The sequence below is a fragment of the Phoenix dactylifera genome, chromosome 1 (genome assembly GCF_009389715.1).
Source record: "Phoenix dactylifera cultivar Barhee BC4 chromosome 1, palm_55x_up_171113_PBpolish2nd_filt_p, whole genome shotgun sequence".
NCBI lineage: Eukaryota > Viridiplantae > Streptophyta > Magnoliopsida > Arecales > Arecaceae > Phoenix > Phoenix dactylifera.
Genome location: NC_052392.1, coordinates 18,040,951 through 18,065,482, shown reverse-complemented (window position 1 = coordinate 18,065,482; position 24,532 = coordinate 18,040,951). Strand labels below are relative to the sequence as shown.

Below are 24,532 nucleotides of genomic sequence, written 5' to 3'. Positions count from 1 at the left end.
AGCCATGCTCCTACCAAGCTTCTCTTGTGCTCTTCTATTGTATGGCCAAATGCTATTGTCTTAGATCTGCACAAAGCCTCACTATCTCTGAGTAGAAGGCTTTGATGAAATTCCACTAGAGTCACATAATCAGACTGTGCCGGACAACTTGAACATGGTGAACATAATCATTAAAACAAGAAATGCCATGGAGGACCTGCTCCTGTTTGGTGCTCTACAAGAAGCTAATCATCCAGCTGATTGGTTAACTATGAGAAGTTTTTTTTCTAAAAGCTGGGAAATTTAATTTTTCAATCCTGAGCCCGATTAAGCACGGCAAGTAACATCTCTTCAATGGTTTTAATGGATTTCTGAACTCAGGTATATACTCCATCTCTTTTCTCTTCTGTTGGAACTGGCAATGTCCAAATCACTGGACTCGCATGTCCAAGCGCAAGCAAGATGCTGGTATCATGCAATAATAAAGTGGCCCACCAGTTTTGGAAAGACTTGGCTGCTGGCAGAATTCTACCGTTTGTTCCAGCTGAAAATTTGTAAAAGCTTGACCAAGTCACAGGTGACAGCACACTTGAAAGAGACGGATATGCGATCCTTTTCTTGCTACTAGTTGGATACCGTAAATATTGAGCTATGGACTAAGGTGATAAAATGCCACCATTACACAATGATTAAAGCTACAAGTCAGCTAACCAGTATTAATAACACCATCACACAATTATTAAAACTACAAATATGTTCTGACACTGCAAAGAAGGCTAAACTCTGGCCTAGATTAAATGAGGACGATGATAGAGATGCCTCGTTCTGGTGGATCCCAAGATAGAGGTGCCACCACTGGACAGGGCTGATAACCTGTGAGATCAAAGCCTGCTAGACTCGGATTCCAAACATCATTAGGCATTTTATTACAAAGCATGTATACTTGGTGTAGAGTAACATGTTAGCATCCAGCTGGTTCTAAAAATTAAAGAGGATGCTGCAACCCAAGCGTTCAACCAAATGGTCATTTCTTCATCGTTGTAAAAGGCCGTTTTTACTTGTTACATAAGCACTAGATACCTAGGGCATGGAATAGAAGAGAGTAAAAGTAGCTTTATCCATTAGTTATTCTACCCTTTTTCCAGAAGGGCAAAATTCTAATATATTAGTACACAACCTTTTACCTTCTAAACCTACTTACTCCACTTAACTCATGAATGAATTACTCTACCGTACAGAGTGAAGTAATTTATCATAGAGTAAAAAAAGCAAATTACCATATTTATTATAAATTAACTTATTCACTTCCAAATAGAGCCAAAAAGTAGAATAAATATTCTAAATATTTACAAGAAGAAAATCCTACTACACGAAGCTCCCACTGTTGTGAGTGTTGTGGTTCAGTTTCTGCCCGAGGGTGATCATGCCGGAGGAGTCGGGGGAGCTACCGGTCGGGATGGAGTGGGGATGCCGCTTCCTGCACACCGGCGGACCTACACAAAGTCTCACCGGTGGAATTCCGGTAAGAGCCCTCCAACGATTAAATTAGAGTGGATCTTAGGTGGTCCAGCTAAAAGTCCTTAGGCGTTACCTGATGAGACTATTTATAGTCCCTGCGGAGGTGCCCAGGTAGCGTGTGGCCACGGCTTGCTTTGGGCACAAGTTTCGAGCTGTTCCTGCGCACGGTATGGCGCTGCAGGCATTAACAGGGTATGGCCCTTGGCAGCAGGGTATGGCCCCTGGTCGTCATGTCGTAGAGTGGCCAGCAAGCAAAGCATGACGCGGTGAGGTTGTAATGTACGGCCACATATGCGGACGTAGGGGCGTGCATGTATACGCGGCCGTAGGCGAGATCAAGCTCGCTTAGAGACCACAGCCTTTACTTGGTGAAGTTAGCTTGATGAGCACTGAGGTCAGGACGATTTGGAGGGCCGCGGCATACGTTCGGTGAGGTCGGCTCGGTGGACTCTGAGGTTGGCCCAGCCTCCGTGGCTTTGAAGTCAGCTCGGTAGGGGGCCCCGAGCTCGGACTGGGGCGTCATTGTGGATACCTACGGTCGATGGGGCCTCTTTGGCTCTTGGTCGATCTTGCAGAGCGCCCCGAACCCGGCTCAAGAGGCGTCATTGTAGATATCTGCGGTCGACGGAGCCTCTTCGGCTCTTGGTCGATCCTGCAGGGCGCCCCAAGCGGAGAGGTCTGGCCGAGGTCGACTCGGCCTTTTGTAAGGTCCGGGGTCGGACTGATGCTCAGCGAGACCGAGGTCTGGCCTGCTCCGTGCTAATATCTATTTGGCTGAAATTAGGTGGTCCCATGTTGTGAGAAGGACGATCCATTTTGCCCTCCATCATTTGCTCCCCAACTTCCAAGGTAGAGTCGCTCTTTGGCTCAGGCGAGGGAAGTAGCTGGACAGTTGGTCGTCCTGTCATAACCAAGTGCTTATGAAGATGTGGGCACTGAGCTGGGTATACTTTGCATAATTGAGGGCTGGTTACTTCAGGCCGACTCCTGCAAGCCGAGCTTGAGTGGATCAGGTTGCCACGTCAATTGAAGCGGGAGCGGCCACAGGAGCTCTTTGAAGTGTTGCGTGCATACTCCTTCTCAAGACGTCGCTGAGTGAAACGCGAGGAGTCAATCATTAATGCTCCATTCTCCAAAGCGGCTCTCATGACCATTTTGGTCTTCAATGCTATGATCCAGAAAGATCCGCTGAGGGAGCTTCTAAATGAGGGTACTCCGGCCGAGGATGGAGCACGCTGTGTACCGGAGGCGGAAGGCCGAGGCTCGAGCAACGGCCGCCGAGCAATAGCGGCCAGAAGGCCGAAGAGCGGGCGACGACTGCCGAACAGCGGCAGCATGTGGCCAAGGAAAGGGCGGCGACTGCCGAGCAGCGGCAGCAGGAGGCCGAGAAGAAGGCAAGGGCAGCCGAAGTTCTGATCAAAGCCGGGCTCGTCCAAATCCGTGACATGGAGGTCGAGCATGCCCGAGCTTATTCGGCTGCTAAGGGCCGTATTTCTGAGCTTGAAGCTGCACTGGGCGGCCAGAGGCACGAAGCCGAGGTTATAAGGCTAAAAGCCGAGCGGCTTGAAAGGCGCATGGAGGAGCAAGTCCGGGAGGCCGTCCAGAACTTTGCCAGTCCGAGGAATATGTGAACGAGCTGGCGGAGGGGGCAATTGACGCTCTGATCCAGGGCTTTAAAAACTATTGGGATCAGGGAGTTGACCTCAGCGGCCTTCGTCCAAATCTGTGGGGTCGCCGAGGAAGCAATTTTGGCGGAGGTGAGTGAGCCAACCGAGGCATGCGAGCTCATCACCGATGCTGCGGATGAAGACGTCGCAAGAGCTACTTCCGAGGTCGGGACTGGAGCCGATCCTGAAGTTGCCGCTGGGACCGAGGCCGCTACTGAAGTCGAGCCCGAGGCTGCCCAAGAACCTAAGCTTTGTCCTTTGTACCCATTTTTCTTCTTTTTTGTGTATTCAATCCGGCCTCAAGGTCGATTTCTTTTGTATTCGGCCTTCAGCCTTTAATCATCAATAGAACATACATCTTTAGCATTCCGTGTTTTTGAAATTTAGCCAAATACTTGGGCTTGCCTTGCTTTGCGCCTTGTGTCGAATCACTGTGCTCGACTAACAGAATCCGAACTTCATAACAGGGGCGCCGACTTAGTTTTTACGCTGTTAGATAACTTTGGCCAAGTTACTATGCCCGACCCTTACCTCCGACTTAGTCATAACCTTGGAAAGTTGGTAAAGAGCTAGCTGCTCCCAAGCTTACCCACTGGGGCACTCTGGGCACCCAAGTCGAGCATCAGGTTTGCTTTGGACCCTCCTATAAAAATCGAGATCAGGGTCTTTTCACTTCTGTACCACAGTGTGCCAGAGGACCTTTTAGACAGGGGGTCATCATAAGCTTTTTTGCCTTGTAGATTTCCATAGGCTTTAACCGGGGCGCTCGATCTATGGTCGGGTCGCCCTCGAATATTTTTCTTGAAGTCGAAGGAGTCTTGTTGACTTGCGGCCGTTATAGCAGGGCGCCCGAGTTTGGGCTTGGGATGTCCTTCCATGCGATCAATGGGGCCTCTTCGGCTCTTAGTACCTACGATCGCGGGAGCTCTTCGGCTCGCGATCAACACAACGCAGGGCACCCCGAACTCAGGTCGGAGGGCATTGTCGAAAAATACTTGGTGCCCTGAGCTCGGGTCGGGGCGCATTGTCGAAGAATACTTGGTGCCCCGAGCTCGGGTCGGGGCGCATTGTCGAAGAATACTTGGTGCCCCGACCCGAGCTCGGGGCATATTGTCGGAGAATAATTGGTGCCCCGAGCTCGGGTCGAGGCGCGTCGTCGTAGATGGGCGCCCAGAACTCGGCCGAGGCGCGTCGCGTAGATGGGCGCCCCGAACTCGATCGGGGCGCATCGTCGTAGATGAGCACCCCAAACTCGGCCGGGGCATGTCGTCGTAGATAGGCACCTCGAACTTGACCTCTTCGGCTCTTAGTTGATTGTGCAGGATGCCCCCACTCAAATCAGGGCGCCTGTGTTGATGGGCCTCTTCGGCTCTTAGTTGATTTTGTAAGACGCCCCCACTCAGATCAGAATGCCTATGTTGATGGGCCTCTTCGACTCTTAATTAAGATCATTGTATGTCGTTGAATGTCGTCGAGATAGCGTCGAATGTCCTCGAAATACTCCTGTGATCGTAGAAGCTCCTTGGCTCGCGATCGACACAACGCAGGGCGCCCCGAACTCAGGTCGGTGTGCGTCGTCATGATATTTGGCGCCTCGAGCTCGGGTCGGGGTGCGTTTGTCGATAATATTTGGTGTCGTTATGTCGTAGTTATGAGCTCGTGCCGTGGAAACAACCAAGTCGTGTCGAATCCATTAAGGCATTTCAGAGACACATTCTTTAAGGCCTAAAGGACAATTTTCATTGATAATATACTTTTAAGATCAGAGTTCTAACCTAAAGGAGCTAAAATCTCATCTAGGAGTGACAGCCTGTGGGCCCTAGGCCGCTAGACCCAAGCTAGTGGGGATGAGGCCTTCGCCACTGCCCCCCGAGGTCAAGAAGTTGCCAGCACGTGGGATACATGGCTATGTTGTTGATGGTGCCCGCGATGGGGCGATTGTTGTTCTGCCCCTCGCGCAGCTCTGGGCTCTGTTCCTCAAGCTCTCACAAGTTGGCATGGGCACGGACAAACTGACCTAACATACCTCGACGGATAAATGCTTCGATCTCATCTCGGAGCTGGTAGCAGTCCTCCGTATCATAGCTAGGGCTGGAAGTGGGCCTCGGGTCGGGCCGCCCGCGGGGCGGGCTATGGGCTAGGCCCAATGCATTTCGGGCTGGGCTCGGGCTGAATGATTAAGCCCATTTCTATTTCGGGCCGGGCTCGGATATTTCATTGGCCCGGCCCAGGCCCGGCCCAGCCCGAATGTGTCTGGCTGTCTGCTAGGGCTGGAAGTGGGCTCGGGCCGCCCGCGGGCCGAGCTATGGGCTAGGCCCAATGCATTTCGGGCCAAGCTCGAGCTGAATGATTAAGCCCATTTCTATTTCGAGTTGGGCTCGGTATTTCATTGGCCCGGCCCGGGCCCGTCCCAGCCCGAATGTGTCTGGCTGTCTGCCGATTGCCGAATGGCCCGAATCACGGCTAAACCCAGTTGCCCGAGGGATTTGCAGAGGCGCAGAGGCAGAGCGGTGGAGGCGACAAGGCGTGGAGCTAGGGTTTCTCCGCTTGTCGGCTAGTCGCCGGTCGCCACTCGCCAGTCGTCGTCCTCGACCGTCCAAGCTCGGCGAAGTGGTGAAGAGGAGTCCCGACCACCCTATCGTCGGCGAAGCTAAGTTTTGAGGTACGATTACGAATGAACTTCTTCCTTTTGGTTGGGATTTGCAGAGGCGCAGAGCGGACGAGCGGTGGAGGCGTGGAGCTAGGATTTCTCCGCTTCTCCTTGTCGGCTCGTCGTCGGTCGCCAATCGTCGTCGTCGACCGTCCAAGCTCCGCGAAGTGGTGAAACCCTAGATCCGAGGGCTCGTCGACCGTCCAAGCTCGTCGACCGTACTCGACCGTCCTCACCCCCATCGCGATTTGAGGGCTTTCACCCCCATCGCAATCTGAGGGCTTCGATCCCTGAAATGCATTTGGTTCTGAACTCTGATCTCTCTGATCTCTGTCTAGAATTTTGGTTCTGGAGTCTGATGGTGGTGTTGTGTACTTGTGTTAGTCTAGCAATTCTTCTCATTATCTTAACAATGATTCTTTGCTATGGTGTTAGAGAATCATCAGTAGTGAACTCTGTTATGACAGTAACAAAGGTAATCCTTTATGAACTAGTATGATTCTCTTCCACCAGTTTGTTAAATGGGTAATATTTTGTCTATCGTGCAGCTTGGCTTCTTGCAATGGTCAAAAGAAGTTCTTCGGTAAATTTTTGTGTGGATTGATGTTCTGTAATAGTCATCTATGTGTAGGCAAAGTAATAGAAAATTGTGTGCAACATAATTAAACTATACAAGCCCTTTTCATAAAGATATTTGAACTTATCCACCAAATGGGTCCCTTTTTCATGAAGAGAGCTTTTCCTCTTTCCTCTCTCACATGAGCAGGCACATAAACACATATTATTTATTTTGTTATAGGTTAAATTTGTGATATTTATTTTGTTATTTGGGCAGGTTATTTTTACTAATGTCTCATTCTAAAATGGGTGAAAATGAGATTATTGAAGATTTAAGGGATGAGGATGATAGAAATGAAGTTACTGCTGAAAATGATTGTGACAATTCTTCTAGAAAAAAATCTTGGGTATGGAATCACTTTATCGAGGAAAAAAATTCTGAAGGGTCAATAGCTAAGTGCAAATATTGTAAAAAAATTTTAAGTGGGAGCACTAAAGGAGGAACGAGTCATCTAAAACGCCATCTTGAAAATGTTTGCAAGAAGTATAAAAAGAATCCGACTAATCAGTTGCTCTTACTACCAAGTTCAAAAAATCCGATAAAGTTTTTCAAATTCAATCAAGAAGAGAGTAGAAAAATTCTTGCAAAATTTATTATATGTGCTGAGCTTCCACTTCGTATTGTTGAGCACACTGTTTTTCTAGATTTTATGAGATCTCTTCAGCCATTATTCAAAATTATAGGTCGTAAGACCGTAAAACATGATTGTATGGCTTTATATCAAGAAGAGAGGAAAAAATTGCATGATGTATTCAAGAACCTAAGTTCTCAGGTTAGTTTCACTACTGATATTTGGACATCAAATCAAAAAATTGGTTACATTTCTTTCACAGCACATTATATTAATTCTGATTTTATTTTACATAAAAAGATTATTAATTTCAAGAAACTCTCATACCCTCACACCAGCTTTGCAATTGAAGATGCTATAAGAAAATGTCTTGTTGAATGGAAATTGGATTGTAAAATATGTTGTATTACTTTGGATAATTGCAGCACAAATGATACTGTAATGAGAAGGCTCTGAGATCACTTTTGTTATGCAACGTTGTTTGGTAGGGAGTATAGTCATATTAGATGTTGTACACATATGTTAAATACTATGGTTCAGGATGGAATGAAAATCATTCATGAAGCTATTGAATGTATAAGAGAAATTGTTAGATATGTCTCTGCATCCCCATCTCGAATGCAAGCATTTAATGAAATTGTACAACATATGAGACTTCCTGCTAGAAAAGGACTCACTTTGGATGTTCTTACAAGGTGGAATTCTACTTATGAAATATTGCATGATGCATTTGGTTATAAAGATGCTCTTATTAGATATGCAACTGAGCATTCATGTGTATGCCCCACCAATGATGAATGGAAAAAGAATTCTATAATTCTTAAATTGTTAGAAGCCTTTCTTGATGCCACTAAAGTATTTTCTGGTTGTAAGTATCCCACATCCAATTTATACCTAAAAGAAGTTTGGGAAAATAGAGCTTTATTGATGGATGAAAGTATCGATACTGATGAAACAGTGAAGCAATTAACAAATGAGATGCTAAAGAAGTTTAACAAATATTGGTCTCGGTGCAATAATTTGTTGGTAATTGCTTCTATTTTGGATTCCAGATCAAAGTTGATATTTGTAGAGTTTTGTTATCAAAAGGCATTTGAGTTGGAGTGCAAGAAAAAGATTGATGATATTCGTGCTTGTCTTTTTAAATTGTATAATGAGTATGTAGATGCAACAAGGGTGCAGCCTTCTATGAGTTCAAGTGAGCGAACATCTAATTTTGGTGGACAAGGTGATATAAGTTCTATTTCTTCCAAAAAGAAATTTGGTATGGATTTTGCTCAATTTAGAAGTCAGAGTTCTTCAAAACGCCCAAAGAGATCCGAGCTAGATAGTTATTTGGATGATGATGTGCTTCCTGATTTGGAGAATAAGGAGTTTGACATCTCAGCTTAGTGGAAGAGCAATGCAGCAGTCTATCCTATACTATCAAGAATGGCTCGAGATGTTCTAGCTATTCCAGTCTCCACTGTTTCATCTGAGTCGGCATTCAGCACTGATGGTAGAGTTGTGGATCAGTATCGAAGCTCTTTGAGCCCATCTACCGTAGAAGACTTAGTTTGTACCCAAAATTGGCTTCGTGAACAATATGATGAAGGTATATAAATCTTTTAAATTTATCTAATATTTTTTATTTGCTTATTGTACTTATAATTTAAACATTTATGATTGATTTGTGTGTTAACAGTTGCAAATTGCTCGAGTTCTATAACGTTGAATGTAGATGACGACACCCTGGAGTGGGCAATGTAGATGAACTTTTCAATTTTTCTCTATCTGATTGTAAGAGATGCTGCCAACTTATCGCCTTTAAAATTTATGTTTGCCATCTTGTACATGATATATTTTTCTAGACATCACTAATTGTTGTTTAGTGTTCCAATCATTATTATCTGCACTTTTATTCCTGAAAACTGTTATCACGATCAGGCTGTGTAGGCCTCTCTCCTCTAGCTGCAAATTACAGGTCAAGCATCACAGGTTAATATTTCTAGCGTGTTTGCATTGATTTTTTTTTTGTTGATATTGACTTTTTTTTAGGCATCTAGCCTGCTATTGTGGTTAACCCTGACTCGTGAATTCATCTAATGGCTTGCTTGAACTTAATGTGCATGTTAGAGAGCACTATTTTTTTAGCAACATTCAAGCTGTGAAAGCTTGGAAATGGTAGCCAATAAAAATTGGTGCGTTGAATCAAACGGGTGTGTGATTTTCCTGTGTGCGAACATGATAAATTTGTTAGCAAGCTTTATTCTGCACCCAAGGTTAAGGCAGTTGCAGTCAGAGAACATAGAGGAATTGAAGTGCTCGGGTCGGGCTCGTGATCGGGCCAGGCCCAATCGGGTTGGCCCAATCGGGCTCGGGCCGAGTTTCTGTAAAACTGTTCGGGCCTAGGCTCGGCCCGAAGCCCGAAAAATAATTCCGGGCCTAGCTTGGGTAGGGATGTGGCCCGGCCCGGCCCGGCTGGAAGCCGTGATCTTTGTGGAAGTGGCAATATTTGGCCGAGCGCTTCCACAACTCGGACGGTTGCATCTCGGTGATGGTCAGAGGTAAGCTTGACCCTCGATTTCCATGAGGATCTCGGCTCGGGTAAAGATAAGGGAAGTGTATTTTCCAAACTTATGGAGAGACCTTGGACGAGCCGAGCTCTTAGGCCGAGGAAAATTTCTCTCAAGCCGGGGAGATCTACTCCTTGATCGGTCGTATTCCCTTTCAGTGAACCATCATGTGCCGCGTGGCAGGGGAGTAATGTTGCGAGTGTTGTCCTGAGGGCTCGCGCCCGCGAAGAGGAAGTGTAGACTAGGCTACCGTCTGCTGCAGGCCTTGAATGGCCGCAACAAGCGTTTGGACTTGTTGGATGAGCAGATTAAACTGCTCTGATTGGACCTGAGGAGTTTGGTCGCCGGTGCAGGTGCTACAAGAGGTGGACTTTGCAACGAGTTGCCGAAAGTTGGTGCCCAGCTCCTCGATGTGTTTGAAGCTCCGTGGCTCCTCAGTCTCATGATCACAACTTAGGCCCTTCCTTTAGCGTCAAATGTTGTGGTTCAAATTCGGCCCGAGGGTGACCACGCCGGAGGAGTCGGAGGAGCCACCGATTGGGATGGAGTGGGGACACTGCTTCCTGTGCGCCGGCAGACCTGCACAAAATCTCACTGGTGGAATTTCGGTGAGAGCCCTCCAATGATTAAGTTAGAGTGAATTTTAGGTGGTCCGGCCAAAAGTCCTTAGGCATTACCTGATGGGGCTATTTATAGTCCCCACGGAGGTGCCCAGGTGGCGTGTGACCACGGCTTGCTTGGGGCACAGGTTTCGAGCTGTTCCTGAGCACGGTATGGCGTTGCTGGCGTTAGCAAGGTATGGCCCTTGGCAGCAAGGTATGGCCCCTGGTCGTCATGTTGTAGAGTGGCCAACAAGCAAAGCATGACGCGGTGAGACTGTAATGTACGACCACGCATGTAAGCGTAAGGGCGCGCATGTGTATGCGGCCGTAGGCAAGATCGGGCTCGCTTGGAGGTCACAGCCTTTACTTGGTGAAGTCAGCTTGATGAGCACTGAGGTCGGACCGATTTGGGGGGCCGCGACATACATTCAATAAGGTCGGCTCGGCAAAATCTGAAGTCGGCATAGCCTCCTCAGCTCTGAAGTTAGCTCGGTAGGGAGCCCCGAGCTCGGGCTGGGGCGTCATTGTGAATACCTGGGGTCGACCGGACCTCTTCGACTTTTGGTCGATCCTGCAAGACGCCCCGAGCCCGGCTCGAGGGACGTCATTGTAGATACCTGCGGTCGACGGGGCCTCTTCGGCTCTTGGTCGATCCTGCAGGACGTTCCGAGCCCGGCTCGAGGGGCGTCATTGTAGATACCTGCGGTCCACAGGACCTCTTCGGCTCTTGGTCGATCCTGCAGAGCGCCCCGAGTGGAGAGATATGGCGGAAGTCGGCTCGGCCTTTTGTAAGGTCCGGAGTCGGACTGGTGCTCAACGGGACCGAGGTCTGGCCTGCTCGGTACTAATATCTATTTCGCTGAAATTGGGTAGTCCGATGTTGTGAGCAGGACGATCCATTTTGCCCCCCATCAGTAAGGTATGGCGAGAAACTATTATACATAGTCTTATCCACATGTGCATAGACTATTTTCATGTTTCGAATCCGTAACATGTAGATCATAATGGAGCAACCTTGCACTTGTGCCAAGGTCATTCCAGATATTCACATGTGCTTATCAAAATTTAGAAAGATCTGAATGCAAGCCTTTTTTTTAAAGATGAAGAAAATAGCATAAAATTTGATAATCTACATGCACTTGCGTACTTGTATATGCGACAAAAATGGGATGGCAACAGATAATCAGTGAATAAGTAGGATATAATAATTCATAATTAGGAACAATATTTGAAATTTAGACATTGTTGTGACTGTTCAGAAACAAGAAATAAGACTGCAAAGATAAGAAATTTAATGGCATTGTATACAGACAGAAGCAGGAGATAATGAGTAAAAACACACTAGCATCACCAGAACCAGGGCTGGTTGGAAGTCTGAGAAATAAGAATCAGTAGCAACCCATCAAAATGGTTGCAATCCAAATAGATGGACTAATTCAGCTATAAAATTATCAATACATCCACCTTTTATTACAAGAGAGCATATAAATGGTGATCTTCTTCATCCATTACTAGCTTGAAGAACAAAAAAGGCAGGTCTATGAAAATATAAAATGTCAAAAGATATGCAAAACTTCGAGGCACAGACTAGCAGCATGGTGTGTATACACATGCTACAAAGAAGGAACCAAACTGCTGCTGAAAATCTTAACAGGTAATGTAGAGACAGACCACCTCATCACTTTCATCTCAGACTCTACATAATAATACATCACCGTGTTTCATCTTCTAGATTACGGAACCCAGCAGTGAGGTCATCATATAATTTCTTGAACTTTGCAACAAGGGCTTCCTCGCCTTCTGCGGGATCTTCAAATTTCTGGGACCTGGTGTAATAAATGAATACATTCATATTAATGTCATTTCTAACATCAAGAAGTATAGCTTTTTGACTAGCCTTAACCAAGATACAACTTTCTGTCACAAACGGCCAACTCAATTTATAATGAACTTCACTGATCTGATATGCATTGCAATTCGTGGATTTGCTTAAGTTTAATGGAAAGCAAACACTGTCCTCCAGGAAGAATAGCAACATTACCCACAGAAAATTTAATATTTTTCTTTTACCAACCAAAAAACCATATAGGATTGCTTTTGTACTGACATGTTTGAAGCAAAGCTTTCCAAGCTTAATGAAGTTGACAATATCTCTCATGAGAGTTGTTACTATTTAAAAATACGATAGTAACGCAGAAATTGGTGTCTGTTGTCCTGCACTACTTTTTCAAGCTACACCAACTTTTTTCACATGTCTATTTACACATGCCCAAAGACCAAAACAAAAGACATTTGACATGGTACTAAGCAAGGGCTAAAAATGTTAGGAGTTAGGATGTGCCATTTTGATAAAAATGCATTGAGCCAGTTACTCACACTAGACGATAGAAAAGATCACCCAAACGATGCTTGACGACACTGTATGTTATCTTCTGGCCTTCAGAACCTGCTCCTCGCTCAACTGCCTGCAAATAAACAGCATAAAGTACGTATGGAGAATCAGAGAATCCATCATGTAAATAAACAGAACAAATAAATTTATGGAGCAATAAAATACATTAGAAGATAAAACACATAGAAGTCAACAAAAGTATAATTCAAAGAACCCCTTAAAGCTGTTTCGTAGATAAATCTTTTCATCAGCATCAGCCAGAATTCGTTTGTTAAAATGAGGTATTATATCAAATTCTTCAACAACACATCAAACATTTGAGAAAGATATTTTGAACAGCTTTATGCAACAATTTGGCAAGCCAAATCCAAGCAAAAGATATCAAGAACCGAAGTTAAAACACTGGTACCAACCAATGAATCATCATTGGATTTTTGTAAGGTAAAATAGTGAATAATTTCAGGATTTACCTGATTTGCCAGACTATTAAAATGAATAATGTTGCGCATCATCCAAACTGATTTATAGAATGGGCAGAATTTATCATACCTGTCACAATTGCCATAAGTGTCTTTTATGAAGAGATTGCACAAAACTACTAATATCGAGGGACAGAAGCAACTGATAAAACAGCAGAGGTAGCTTATTATGATGAATTAGTATACTTACGGTGTAAACGCATTCTGTGCGAGGTAATCCTCCCTCAGAAGCTTTGCTGTCTCTAGGATGATTTTGTCAGTTTCCGCTAATGCATCTTTGCCAACAAGCTGCAGTATTGCCAGTTAATCAGACAAAAGGCAAAACTTGATAGCAATAAAACAAGCGATTGGAGATCTAATCTTCTCATCACTAGCTAGCATAAGACATCCAAAGCATGCCTCTACAGGTCTAGAAGTTTTCATCAAAAGCAATAGCAGATGCTGCATGACAAATAGAACAGATAAAGATAAAGAATCACTGAACAAATGTGATAATAATAATATTCTGCTGCAAATTATAGTCTCAATAGAACTCATGACCATGAGAGACATGTTTTAGAATTGTACGCATAGAGATAACAATTACCATTATCGTCATTTTGGGCTTGTTTCCATGGATAAGTCTTTTACAACTCCTGACAGACTTGACACTTTATATCTCAAATGTGTTAGAGAAACATCAAATATAGGAGTTACAAGGTCATCAATATTGTGGAGAAACTGATTGTGGACAAGTAGATATATTGCCTACAGTGAATGTTAACATTTGCAATACATATCCTTCACAAAAAAAACATATTGCCTACGAAACTACAGTAATAATATATTCCACACACTGAAACCATGAAAGACTGTGTCTTCCTCTTTCAGGTTTCTGCATTATGATTTGCCAGAGAGAACCCAAAATAGGTGATGAGATCAATGTAGTTAAAAATGGCAAGCCATATTAAGATTTGTCAAGCTGGAAAGAATACCTGGACAATTTCATTTAGATCATCCTCTCTCTGCAACACCTCACGGGCTTTTGTTCTGATGTCAATAAAATCTGGATCGAACTTCTCATAGAAAGATTCTAAGGCCTGCAGTACATAACATAATGAAAGAACTGAAATTAAACTTAGCTTAAACAGTATATCACTTGAATGTGTTTGTGAGTGCACTCTGAGAAACTGTGATTAGATCATAACATATAAAACTTGTATGAAGTAAGTGTTGCAGATAAGAGCAATGGAGGGGAAAACAGGAAACTACTGTTGCTTTCTGTGCATTAGTGCCATATTCGTGGAAATCCTTGATATGGTTTGCATTTCTTTCTTTTTCTTTCTTTCTTTTTTTCCATTCTTTTTTGAGGCTCTCTAACAAACAAGAGTGTCATGCTTCCTCGTAATAAATTATGTCTTAGGCATAAGAAATATGGTACAATAGCAAACCTTTGAGTACTTTGAATATGATATAAGCCAATTCACTGATGGAAAATGCTTCCTCTGAGCAAGCTTCTTATCCAGGCCCCAAAAGACCTGTAGAACAAGGTATCAAGGCAATGGACAAATAAAACAGGATCAACAAATAAAGATTATCGTATCTTAAGCTAGTAGTATTTCCTTTCACCTGAACAATACCAAGAGTTGCAGAAGTCACTGGGTCTGAAAAATCACCACCAGGAGGGGAAACAGCACCAACAATTGTGACACTGCCAGTTCGATCTGGACCGCCAAGGCACTTCACTTTACCAGCACGTTCATAGAAGGATGCTAGACGTGCTGCAAGATATGCAGGATAACCACTATCGGCTGGCATTTCAGCCTGTCACAAAACATGGTTACCATTAGTTGCAAAGTTAATAATGCACTATTTTTTTCCTTTAAAGTAGATAAACTCGAAAGACAATACATAGAAGACTTGAGATGGGATATATATTAATTAAACAACTTCCTAAAATAAAATTTCTGATAGTTCAACCTATGGGAAAGTGAATTGCCACATTCCACATTAAACAGCATTGTCCTGTTTAAGTTGGCTACTTAATTATTTCTTCACAATCCTTTTAAAAACCAGATAAGATGGTTTATACATATATGATTAGTTCTCCTGTATATAACAATAGCTATATACATATATATAACTTCAACCATCCACATTTTTCTTGTAATCCAAAATGCTTTTCATAAAGTTGGACAGCTAATATCTGCTTCGTTCCACAAAGATGTGCTCCAGCAGTGTCTTCCAACTTGAAGTACCAAACATGCATTAAGCGCAGGTAGAACTTAAGCAGTAGAGGAACAAGGACATTAAGAAAAGAATCTATATTCTCTATATTCCAGAATTGCTTGCCTTTAGTTCCTCACTACTGTATAATAGCACACATCAAATGAGTGAGAGAGTGTGGAGTCAGCATGCATGCGTGCACAGAGAGAGAACTGTCACAGGATAGGGAAAATCTACACAGAAAGAGAGAGAACACGGAAAGAGAGAGAGAGAGAGAGAGAGAGAGAGAGAGAGAGAAATCTGTCACGAGATAAGAAAATCTAAGGTTAATTACCAGTCGGCCGGATATTTCACGCAATGCTTCTGCCCAACGAGAGGTGGAATCAGCCATCATGCTAACATTGTAGCCCATATCTCTAAAGTATTCAGCAATAGTAATTCCTGAAGACAACCAAGATCATTAAAAATCATTTTTCAGAAAATATAAAACCAAGGAATTAATATATAATATTACAGAATAAATGTTTAACATAAGCTTCTGAATAAAGATAACAAGCAAAACAAATTCATCATGACACAGTGATGTCCTTGTTATCTGAGGAATGAATCTAAGATTTACACATTCATTGATATCGAACAAGGGAATATAGCAAAAGCGCTCCATATATTAAGAAACATCATAAAATATAACATTCTCATGCACACCAAATTCCACTCAAGTTGATCTTTGATCTTTAAAGCCCCTTTTGGCTTCTGGCTAAGAAAAAAATGAAAGTGAGAAGATTAGGGTTGAATGATTGATTATGTTCGCATTGATAAAAATTATGTGCATCCTATGAAGGCTTTATCAATGCTATGAAAGAAACTAAAAAGAGAAAATGGGTGTGTGCCCAGACTGGGAGAATATTGTGTATTCTTCCCTGAGTAAAACCTCTAGTTTGATCTTTTTTCCTGTGCACATTTGCAATATTCAAAGAGATACTAAGACAACAGGTATCCATAAAACTTAAGAGGTGCCAAACAGAAAGCATGCACTCTATAGCATACTTGGTCTGGTATATCAGGATTTACAGTATGGTTCTGTAAATGTTCAACTTTTTAGGTGCATCGTTGCTTTAGCATGAGCCATTGCAAAATGTCCACCACTCTGCATAACCCGTGTTTGCATATAAAAATCAACTATTCAGTAGCATTCATTCCCATGTATGTGAGAATGAGCGAGAGTGAATCGGTGGAGCAGTGACAGAATTACATAATTGGTCTCGCATATCAGGATTTACAGTATGGCTCTGTAAAATGTTCAACTTTTTAGGTGCATCGTTGCTTTAGCATGAGCCATTGCAAAATGACCACCACACTGCATAACCCGTGTTGCACATAAGATTCAACTATTCAGTAGCATTCATTGCCATGTATGTGGGAATGAGCGAGAGTGGATTGGTGGAGCAGAGACAGAATTACATAATTACAGAAAATGAAATGCCAGAGACATCTCAAATCCTTAATTTGGTCAACTAGTGATCATTAAGAATAGCAAAGCAACCAAAATTCAATAGGATATAATCAAGTTAGGAGACATTATATTTTCTAATAATCCTTAGAAAATTTAACTATCAAAAATAGTAATATTCTGTAAGCAGAACATTCGTGCAATAAAATCACCTATGCAAATATCATTGAACATGACTAGAAAGACAAAAAAAACTCATATGTTTATAAAAGTCTAATATTATGCGTAGGGCTGTCAGTTAATTGGGTTCTGACTAGAACCTGATCAGGTTAAGCTGGATAAAGTCAATATTTATCACTCAAATGACCCACTAACAACCCCATTAAGGATGAATGGATAATCTCAATATTTATCAGACTGAACTCAGGATGGTGGTCAAGCAATCTGGTAATGACCTGACCCACCTATCTTACTATATGATATTGATATATCTTAGATAATATAACTATATCAAATATATGAAAATCAAAACCCAATCAATGCTATTTCCATGTCCACTTCTCTCACAACCGACACTATCCTCATCTCCTCCACCCTACTCCTTCCATCAAGGCCAACCACCTTGCTCCCAATCCCAAATCCTAAACATTAATGAGAGTTGGACGGGTTAAGGTAGCTTTCTCTCCAATCCAACAGGCTGTCACATCAGCTCATTTTTGGATCAGACTTGGATCAACCTCAATCCATTAGCAGTCTTTTTTGTTTGGATCAGCCTCAATCTGAACTAAATTCAATCATTAGCAGTCCTAGTTAAGAGCCCACTCCACATAGTTGTTTGTTTCTCCCTAACTGGACAAATAGAAGCGATCTGACTAGAGTATTCAGCTCCAATTTGTTTATGGTTGCCTCGTGCTTTTAATTCCACCAAGCAGATGTTTTATCCTCTCTTGATTGAACATATGAATCATTTGCATTGGGGTGCAGGGATTGGAACTGATACCTGTATAAATAGAAGCCTCTCGAGCAGCCACAGGCATATTGGAAGTATTAGCCACAAGTGTAGTCCGTTTCATGACAGATTCTTCACGTCCATCGGGCAATGTCATTGTCAATTGGGGAAAATCCATAAGCACCTGCATAGCAGTAAACATTAGATATCCAGAAAAACTGAAATGAACAGGACAAGGTAAACTGGAGAGGGGGGATGCAAACCTCAGCCATTTCATTTCCTCTTTCTCCACAACCCACATAAACTACCGTGTCAGAATTGGAGTACTGGACAAGTGGGATGAGGTCACAAAAATAAGTGAAAGGTCATGTTGAGACAGAAAACATAAAACAAGAAATAATCATTCAATCAATGGTTACCTTTGACAGTGCCTGACTGATGACTGTTTTTCCACAACCAAATGCTCCAGGTATAGCACAAGTGCCCCCAAGAACAGAAGGGAAAAGGGCATCAAGTACACGCTGAACACCATTTACACAATTTGGTAAATTTAGAGAAATGATATGCAAGGACAAATGAGGTCACTAATAATAGAAATAATATTAAAACTATAATTCATTTTTACCTGCCCTGTTAACAGAGGTGTATCAGCAGCAAGCTTTGCTGCTACAGGCCTTGGTGTACGCACTGGCCATGTCTGCATAAAAGGACATTAAGTAAAACTGGCAGAAATTCAGCATACCGCTAACAAAAACCAAACTCTGAAAATAAACAAGTGATTAACCTGAAGCATTGTGAATTGCTTTTTGACACCTTGAAACTCAAGCTCAAGAACTGTATCCTGAATAAATCACACAATAATAAAGAAAAAGGAAGCAAAAGATGATGAAAAGTCATATAAGCTTGTTTAACAAAGATTAAAAGCCTTAAAATTCAAAAGCAGGGAAAACTGATTACAGACCTTCAGGCTGTAATGACCAGCAGGGGCAACATAAGTGACCTTGCCCATGGAACCTGGAGGAAGTGCAACATTGTGTTGCATTAAAGTGTTCTCAAAAACAGTCTGCATAGTAAATAATCAATGTTATGCTCTCTATAGAACTGAAATAGAGCTAAGAATTTTTCTGCCATCAATTAAAAGAGTATGCATTACAAACTCAAAAAAAAAAAAAATCATCCAATATTGCACAACTTACAGCATATAGATCTCCACCAGTAAGAAGATCTCCGACACCTGCAACAAGTGCAATAAAATATCAAGATTCTAAACTATACAAATAGCTGCCAAAAGTCTAACAACTGAAACAAGTGTGCTGGAAAACAAAGGCATGACTCAGTCAACTCACCTAATTTCTTAGGCTCAAAATCCCACAATATATCTTTGTCAAGGGCAGGGACAGAAACACCACGAGGAATGTAGACATCACCAGACTTTAAAGCAATAGTTTTTAGAGGGCGCTGTATTAAAGGAGAACAAAGAAATGCACTGTTAGGTAATCATTTACTAACTGCATCACTGCATGATGGTTAAACCATATTAGGCATCTAAAGCATGATGCTTGGAATAGCTGAATCATCCGAAGAACAACAACCTACAAGACAACAAATAGCCAAATAGCTTTTGAGACACAAAAGAAAATGAGTTACATGGCCAAACAGCAGCTGCACCATATGCTTATTAACAAGTAGCAAGCATCACGAATATAAGCTGCTAATTAAATTGAAACATGCCAAATGTACTTAAGTTCTTAAATTCATAGGCTAACCTGAATCCCATCAAAAATATTGCCCAAAATACCAGGCCCAAGCTCCACGGAAAGAGGCTGCAGGAAAAAACATCAAACACATAAAAGGGAGCACACTACAATCAATCAATATTGATTGCACACAAGACACCCCCGCATATATACCTTATGGGTTCGCAAAACAGGGTCATTTACCGTCAAACCAGCAGTTTCTTCATAAACTGAAATACAAGCAACAATGTTTATGTTATAGCAACTCCGAATTTCTCATGCACTATCATGTACTAAATCAAAATAATTCCACAAAAGAGAAACAGAAACACACAGAAATAAGAATATGATTAAAAGTCTATCAAGCTTTGTACCCTGAATGGTAGCTGAATCTCCCTCCAACCGAATAATCTCACCAATAAGGTTATCATGACCAACACGAACCAATTCATACATGGCAGCACCTCCCATTCCATCTGCCACGACAACTGGCCCAGAGACCTGCAAATTTTCATGGAAGAGTCAACCAAATAACACATCAAGGCTCAGTTCCACAATGTCGTCCCATTACAGTCAAGGAAATGCAAATGAGCTTGTGCATCTGTCTGGAAGTCCCACTTCCAAATGTCAAAATAGAAGTATATTCAATAATGGAGATAGGCATGATTGAAAAAAAAAAAGCATTTTGGAACATAAGTAATTGGGATTGTTCGCATGCAATGGAAAAAGAGAAGTAATTCAAAATAGGTCTAAGAGTAAGTTGTTTAGAAACGTTTGCAGCAACCAAAGAGTATAAAGCCTTTTCACCCATAACTGAAAACAAATTCAATTGCTCTGTAAAAATATGTAGGTTGCTACATTTCACAAGCCCATAATGTAGCAACACTTCTAATGTTTTTTTTTCTGGACTTACTGGTGACAGGCAACAGAATAAAGCTTAAAACACTGCTTAGAATTAGGAGAATTGGAAATAAAACTTTCTGTTCATCTCAGAGTCTATTATGAATTTGAAACCACAGATGGGCCATATTGCATGGAATCTTTTACCTACAGTTTTGGAAAACACATGGTCATTGAATAAACAGATTTATCATAGTTTAGTTGAGCACAACGTTTCCTACAACAATTCACAAATTGATGAGGCCAAAAAAATGTGATAAAACTCAGCTAGAAAGAAAATGGTACTTCATAAGAAGCTGACAAAGTACAATCAACCAACAGAAAACATTTGAAAACGTTTGAAGATCAATCCAGCAAGTTGATGCTGACAAAATGTTGAAGTCATTCTGTTTATTTTTTTCCCCTAAACTTGAACATATAGGATGGTACATTTCTTTTATCTATGGCATTCAGAAAAGCAGTCAAGTACACGAATGTAAAAGCATATGATGGAAACATTTCAATAAGCAGAAAGTCTCAACCAAAGTAATATTGAAACAAGACCAATAAAAGACCTGCTAGCAAACATGATATAAAAGTAGTATTCCTGGCTAAACAGAGATAACCAAGAATGCTTTTGCATCTGATATAACCAGGTTCAAATTCAAAACTGAGCTGGTCTCAAGACATTTGTCTGGGAATATGGTTCAAAACTAATATTCCTAAGCACAGTATTAAAGGATCAGCTTTATCTGTACCTCCAATGGATCATTTTGTACTAGTAATGATATTATGAAATACCATTTCTCACAGTCCAGCACACACCAATTCAGATGAAAGAGATATTCCAACCATAAGAAAGAAGATTTTAATTTTCGAAAATCTAGATGAGCAAAGACCAAGTTTTCAATTGAAAATTGACACCTGAGATGTAAAGAACCTGAGCACCTAACCATAACTAGATCGTAGCCCTTGCCCTCACTATGTGAGATCCACTTTGTAGATGCCTCTTTGTCATTCATTCTTTCAAAGGCACTTCATAGTTCATACCCTAGCAAAACTCTTCCCGTTTAGAAAATTTATAACCCAATAACCTTAAGTCACCTTCTCTGTTTCCAGAATTTTAGATAGACACCGTACAGCTCCTCTCAAAGAAATCTCCTAAAAACTTTGATGCACATGCCAAAACAATCTTAGTGAGTTCTTAACTCTTTCATCCCGAAAGGCATGCTCTTATGAAAAGGAAAACTTTGATAAGGTGTACAAACTAGATGGAAGACAAGCATTCAAATAGTCATGGTGGATCATTTGAAACTTGAAAGAAACTATCATGACCACAAATAAAAGACCTCATATCCTTGCTTATCAGGGTGCTTCTTAAAAGATATACTTTCCATAGTCTAAGCCTTACCATCATTCATGAAAACTTCTGTGAAGCTACACGCCAACAAACCAAATTTTTTATTCATTAATTAAACTTTTAAAAAGAAGAAATTCAGTTTTTATTTCATCAAAATATAATGAGAATTGACCTTCATGGTTGAATCTCATGAGGGGGTGAGACCTGGCTTTTCGAAAACCAGATACAAGAATGTGGTGGACAGGTCTCAGACTGGGCAAATAGAAAAATGTTTGAGATGTATTTAATTGTTACTATCAATCATACTAGGTCTTGGGGCATAGCAAAGTGTTCTAGTTCCCAGGGTGCATCATAGTTCATAGAAGTTAATGTTCACAACCATAAGAATGTGCTGGAAGGGTCACAAATCAGGGAAAGAGCAACATGTTTGAAAATGCATTTAAATGTTACAACCAGTCATACTAGGTTTCGGGATGTAGCAAAATGGTTTGATTCATGATACATAGTCCTTGGTCATAGAAGTTAATGTTTGCAATAAGGCCACCAACTGCAGTGGTTAGATACATGTTAATTACAGGCAACTCAAAAGAAAGGAGGGGGTGCAAGTTTAGCTTCTGAAGGAATGATTCAGTAGAAAACAATGGAAGTGCAATAGTCAAACGGTTTGCACTTAGCAGATCTCTTTATCTTGTTATCACACTAAGCATTTGAGCAAGAAATTTCCTTTTCTTTTAACATAATTGAAGGCATATAATTTTTGAAGAAAACCATAATAGCAACAGTCCATATACAATGTCCCTCTTCATACAGAGTATCTTTCAAAAATATATTCGGGCCATTTTTTTTCATCTAATAATTAAAATCAGAGGGACAAAGGGAGAATGTTGCCAGTTAAGGGGAAAACAAAAGTTATATTTATTATGGTGGGATGAAATTTAAACTGCTCCAGGTACATAAATGCAATAACTTATTTGTAAGTTGGTTTGGACATTCAGGGTTAAATATCTAGAAGGCATGTCTTCCTCATACAGACCAGAAATTTTACAATGATTAATTGTCGACTGAGAGAATTATGCCGACAACTGTATGTCTTTTCTCTCAAGAAACATAAAGTGGCTCTATACTTCACAAACAAACCATATGACGAAAAATCTCTCTTGACATGAAGGCTAAGTGGAAAACATAAAAAAATGCCGCAAAAACAAAAATAGAATATTTAGCGAAAAAATTCCACATCTTGCTCTCAGGTAAATAGTCAAATTAACACAGCATTTGCATGAGTCAGATGACGTCGGAGGAAGGAAGGGAGGGAAAAAACTGCAAAAATCCAACATAAATCATGATACAAATGCGTCACTACCGGGAACTTGGCAGACATTCCGACACTTCTAACAGCTTGATTACCAGATAATTTTGATCCGTCGAAATCAAGTCCAGAAAATGATCTTGAAAAGTCCATTACATTCAAAACCCACTTAGAGATGAAACGATGCGAAACGTCCAACAAATCTATTACCTCTTTACAAATTTTTTCTTTTAAAAAAAAAAGAATGAGAGAAAGAAAGAAATCTCACAAAAAAAAAAAAAAATCGCCCATAAAAAGCTGATCCACATAAAATCTGGACATCTTTGTAATTTCTAATCGCATATTAAAAAGAAAAGCCCTGAATACATCTCAAGATTTGAAAGCTCAAATCAATGAAATCATATACTCCATCAAATCTGATCCTCGTAAACAGAAGAATAAATAAGAGTCCAGAAACGATACCTTGCGGACATATCCATACTCGGTTTCCTTCTCCGAATCCTCGAAGGTCGTCATCCGATCGCCGTAGGCCATCTCGGCGGGTCGAGATCAAGAATCAAGAAAGAAGAACCGATCGGAAATCCAAATTCCACGATCCGAGGGAAGACTTCCTCGGAGATCAAGGGCGATCGCAGCGAAAAGAGAGCAAAATTTAGGGTTTTTTTTGAGAGAAGGCGAGATCTGGAAGCCCAGGGCCAGAGAGGATGAGAACGAGCACCCCGTGGGGATATACCAGGAATTGAGGCCTCAGAGAGCGATCTCCTGCACGCTAAAAAATAATGCGAGGTCGATCTCATTTCTTTAATTAAATTTACCATGTTGCCATGATTGATTGACTGTTAGATCGGCTGTCTCTCCTCGAACAGCATTACAGCAATCTGCCGCCGTTCGATGAGATAGCAGGTCAGAGATTTGGCGGGACCTCGGACGAAGATGTGGGCCCACAGAACCGACTTTGGGATGTCGCTTGAGTTCCTGCCACGTCGAGAAAAAGAGAGCGCTGTCCGCTGACTTGCTGTGAGCCAATGTCCTTCGCCCACGTTTAAATCGTGTCTCATCGAAAGGGACTCGAGGAAGAATTAGAGGGAAATGGTGCAGCTCACGGGCTGCGGAGAGATACACCTTGGGCTTGGCTTGTGGAGAGATGCGCCTTGGGCTTGGCTTGGGAACCGGTTGGGCCTGGAACATTCGTTCTCTACAAAATTGGGTATGTTAAGGATCGCCGGAGTTGGCCCTGAAACATTCGTTCTCTAGAAAATTGAGCGTATCAAGAATCGCTAGATCCAAGACAGCTTAGTCTTATCGCTTTAAAAAGTTGTATTGTCAAAATACTGATTTTTTTTCATAAATCCGATTTATTACATAAATTTAGTGTAAGTATATCCATAAAAATTTAAAAATAAAATATTTAAAGATTAAAAAAAAAAAATCTAGTATATATTGGGATACGGTGATCTAGTATATATTGGGACATCCAGTTTGAAGCACTATTAGCTTATCTATAGGTATGTATCATCTCATAAGAAAATAAAAGTTCATGTGACTAACGAGAGAACAACTTGTTCTTCTTTCTATCTGCTTTCGACATCGTCTATCCTCCTTTTTTTAGCATAGC

The 24,532-nt window shown here is 41.7% G+C and overlaps 2 protein-coding genes across 2 annotated transcripts; one reads left to right on the top strand and one right to left on the bottom strand.

Moving 5' to 3' along the window:
• The first annotated feature begins 2,942 nt into the window (after positions 1–2,942).
• On the top strand, positions 2,943–8,396 carry LOC120110499 (zinc finger BED domain-containing protein RICESLEEPER 1-like). The gene is made up of 3 exons (XM_039125623.1): positions 2,943–3,124; positions 6,650–6,779; positions 7,545–8,396. The coding sequence occupies exons 1-3, from the start codon at positions 2,943–2,945 to the stop codon at positions 8,394–8,396; spliced, it is 1,164 nt and encodes a 387-aa protein (XP_038981551.1).
• A 3,097-nt stretch (positions 8,397–11,493) lies between these two features.
• On the bottom strand, positions 11,494–23,682 carry LOC120111497 (V-type proton ATPase catalytic subunit A-like). The gene is made up of 20 exons (XM_039128571.1): positions 23,380–23,682; positions 19,747–19,873; positions 19,547–19,602; positions 19,403–19,459; positions 18,983–19,094; positions 18,833–18,870; positions 18,598–18,699; positions 18,421–18,477; positions 18,262–18,333; positions 18,056–18,157; positions 17,900–17,962; positions 17,688–17,820; positions 15,572–15,678; positions 14,641–14,835; positions 14,463–14,549; positions 14,007–14,111; positions 13,223–13,320; positions 13,024–13,102; positions 12,538–12,626; positions 11,494–11,987 (listed from the first exon to the last, which is right to left on the bottom strand). Exons 1-20 carry the CDS (start codon positions 23,449–23,451, stop codon positions 11,873–11,875), a joined length of 1,866 nt encoding a protein of 621 aa, XP_038984499.1. The 5' UTR covers positions 23,452–23,682; the 3' UTR covers positions 11,494–11,872.
• Between the last annotated feature and the right edge of the window lie 850 nt (positions 23,683–24,532).

Bases quoted from the DNA above. Each gene is read 5' to 3' on its own strand.
- LOC120111497 (XM_039128571.1), bottom strand. From the start codon at position 23,451: ATGGCCTACGGCGATCGGATGACGACCTTCGAGGATTCGGAGAAGGAA. The intron at 18,158-18,261 runs GTAAAAATGAAT...AATGGTGTTCAG, and splicing joins CACCTCTGTTAACAGGGCAG to CGTGTACTTGATGCCCTTTT. The intron at 13,103-13,222 runs GTAAGTATACTA...CAATTGTGACAG, and splicing joins GCACAGAATGCGTTTACACC to GTATGATAAATTCTGCCCAT.
- LOC120110499 (XM_039125623.1), top strand. From the start codon at position 2,943: ATGGAGGTCGAGCATGCCCGAGCTTATTCGGCTGCTAAGGGCCGTATT. The intron at 3,125-6,649 runs GTGAACGAGCTG...TTATTTGGGCAG, and splicing joins TTTGCCAGTCCGAGGAATAT to GTTATTTTTACTAATGTCTC. The intron at 6,780-7,544 runs GTATGGAATCAC...ACTATGGTTCAG, and splicing joins CTTCTAGAAAAAAATCTTGG to GATGGAATGAAAATCATTCA.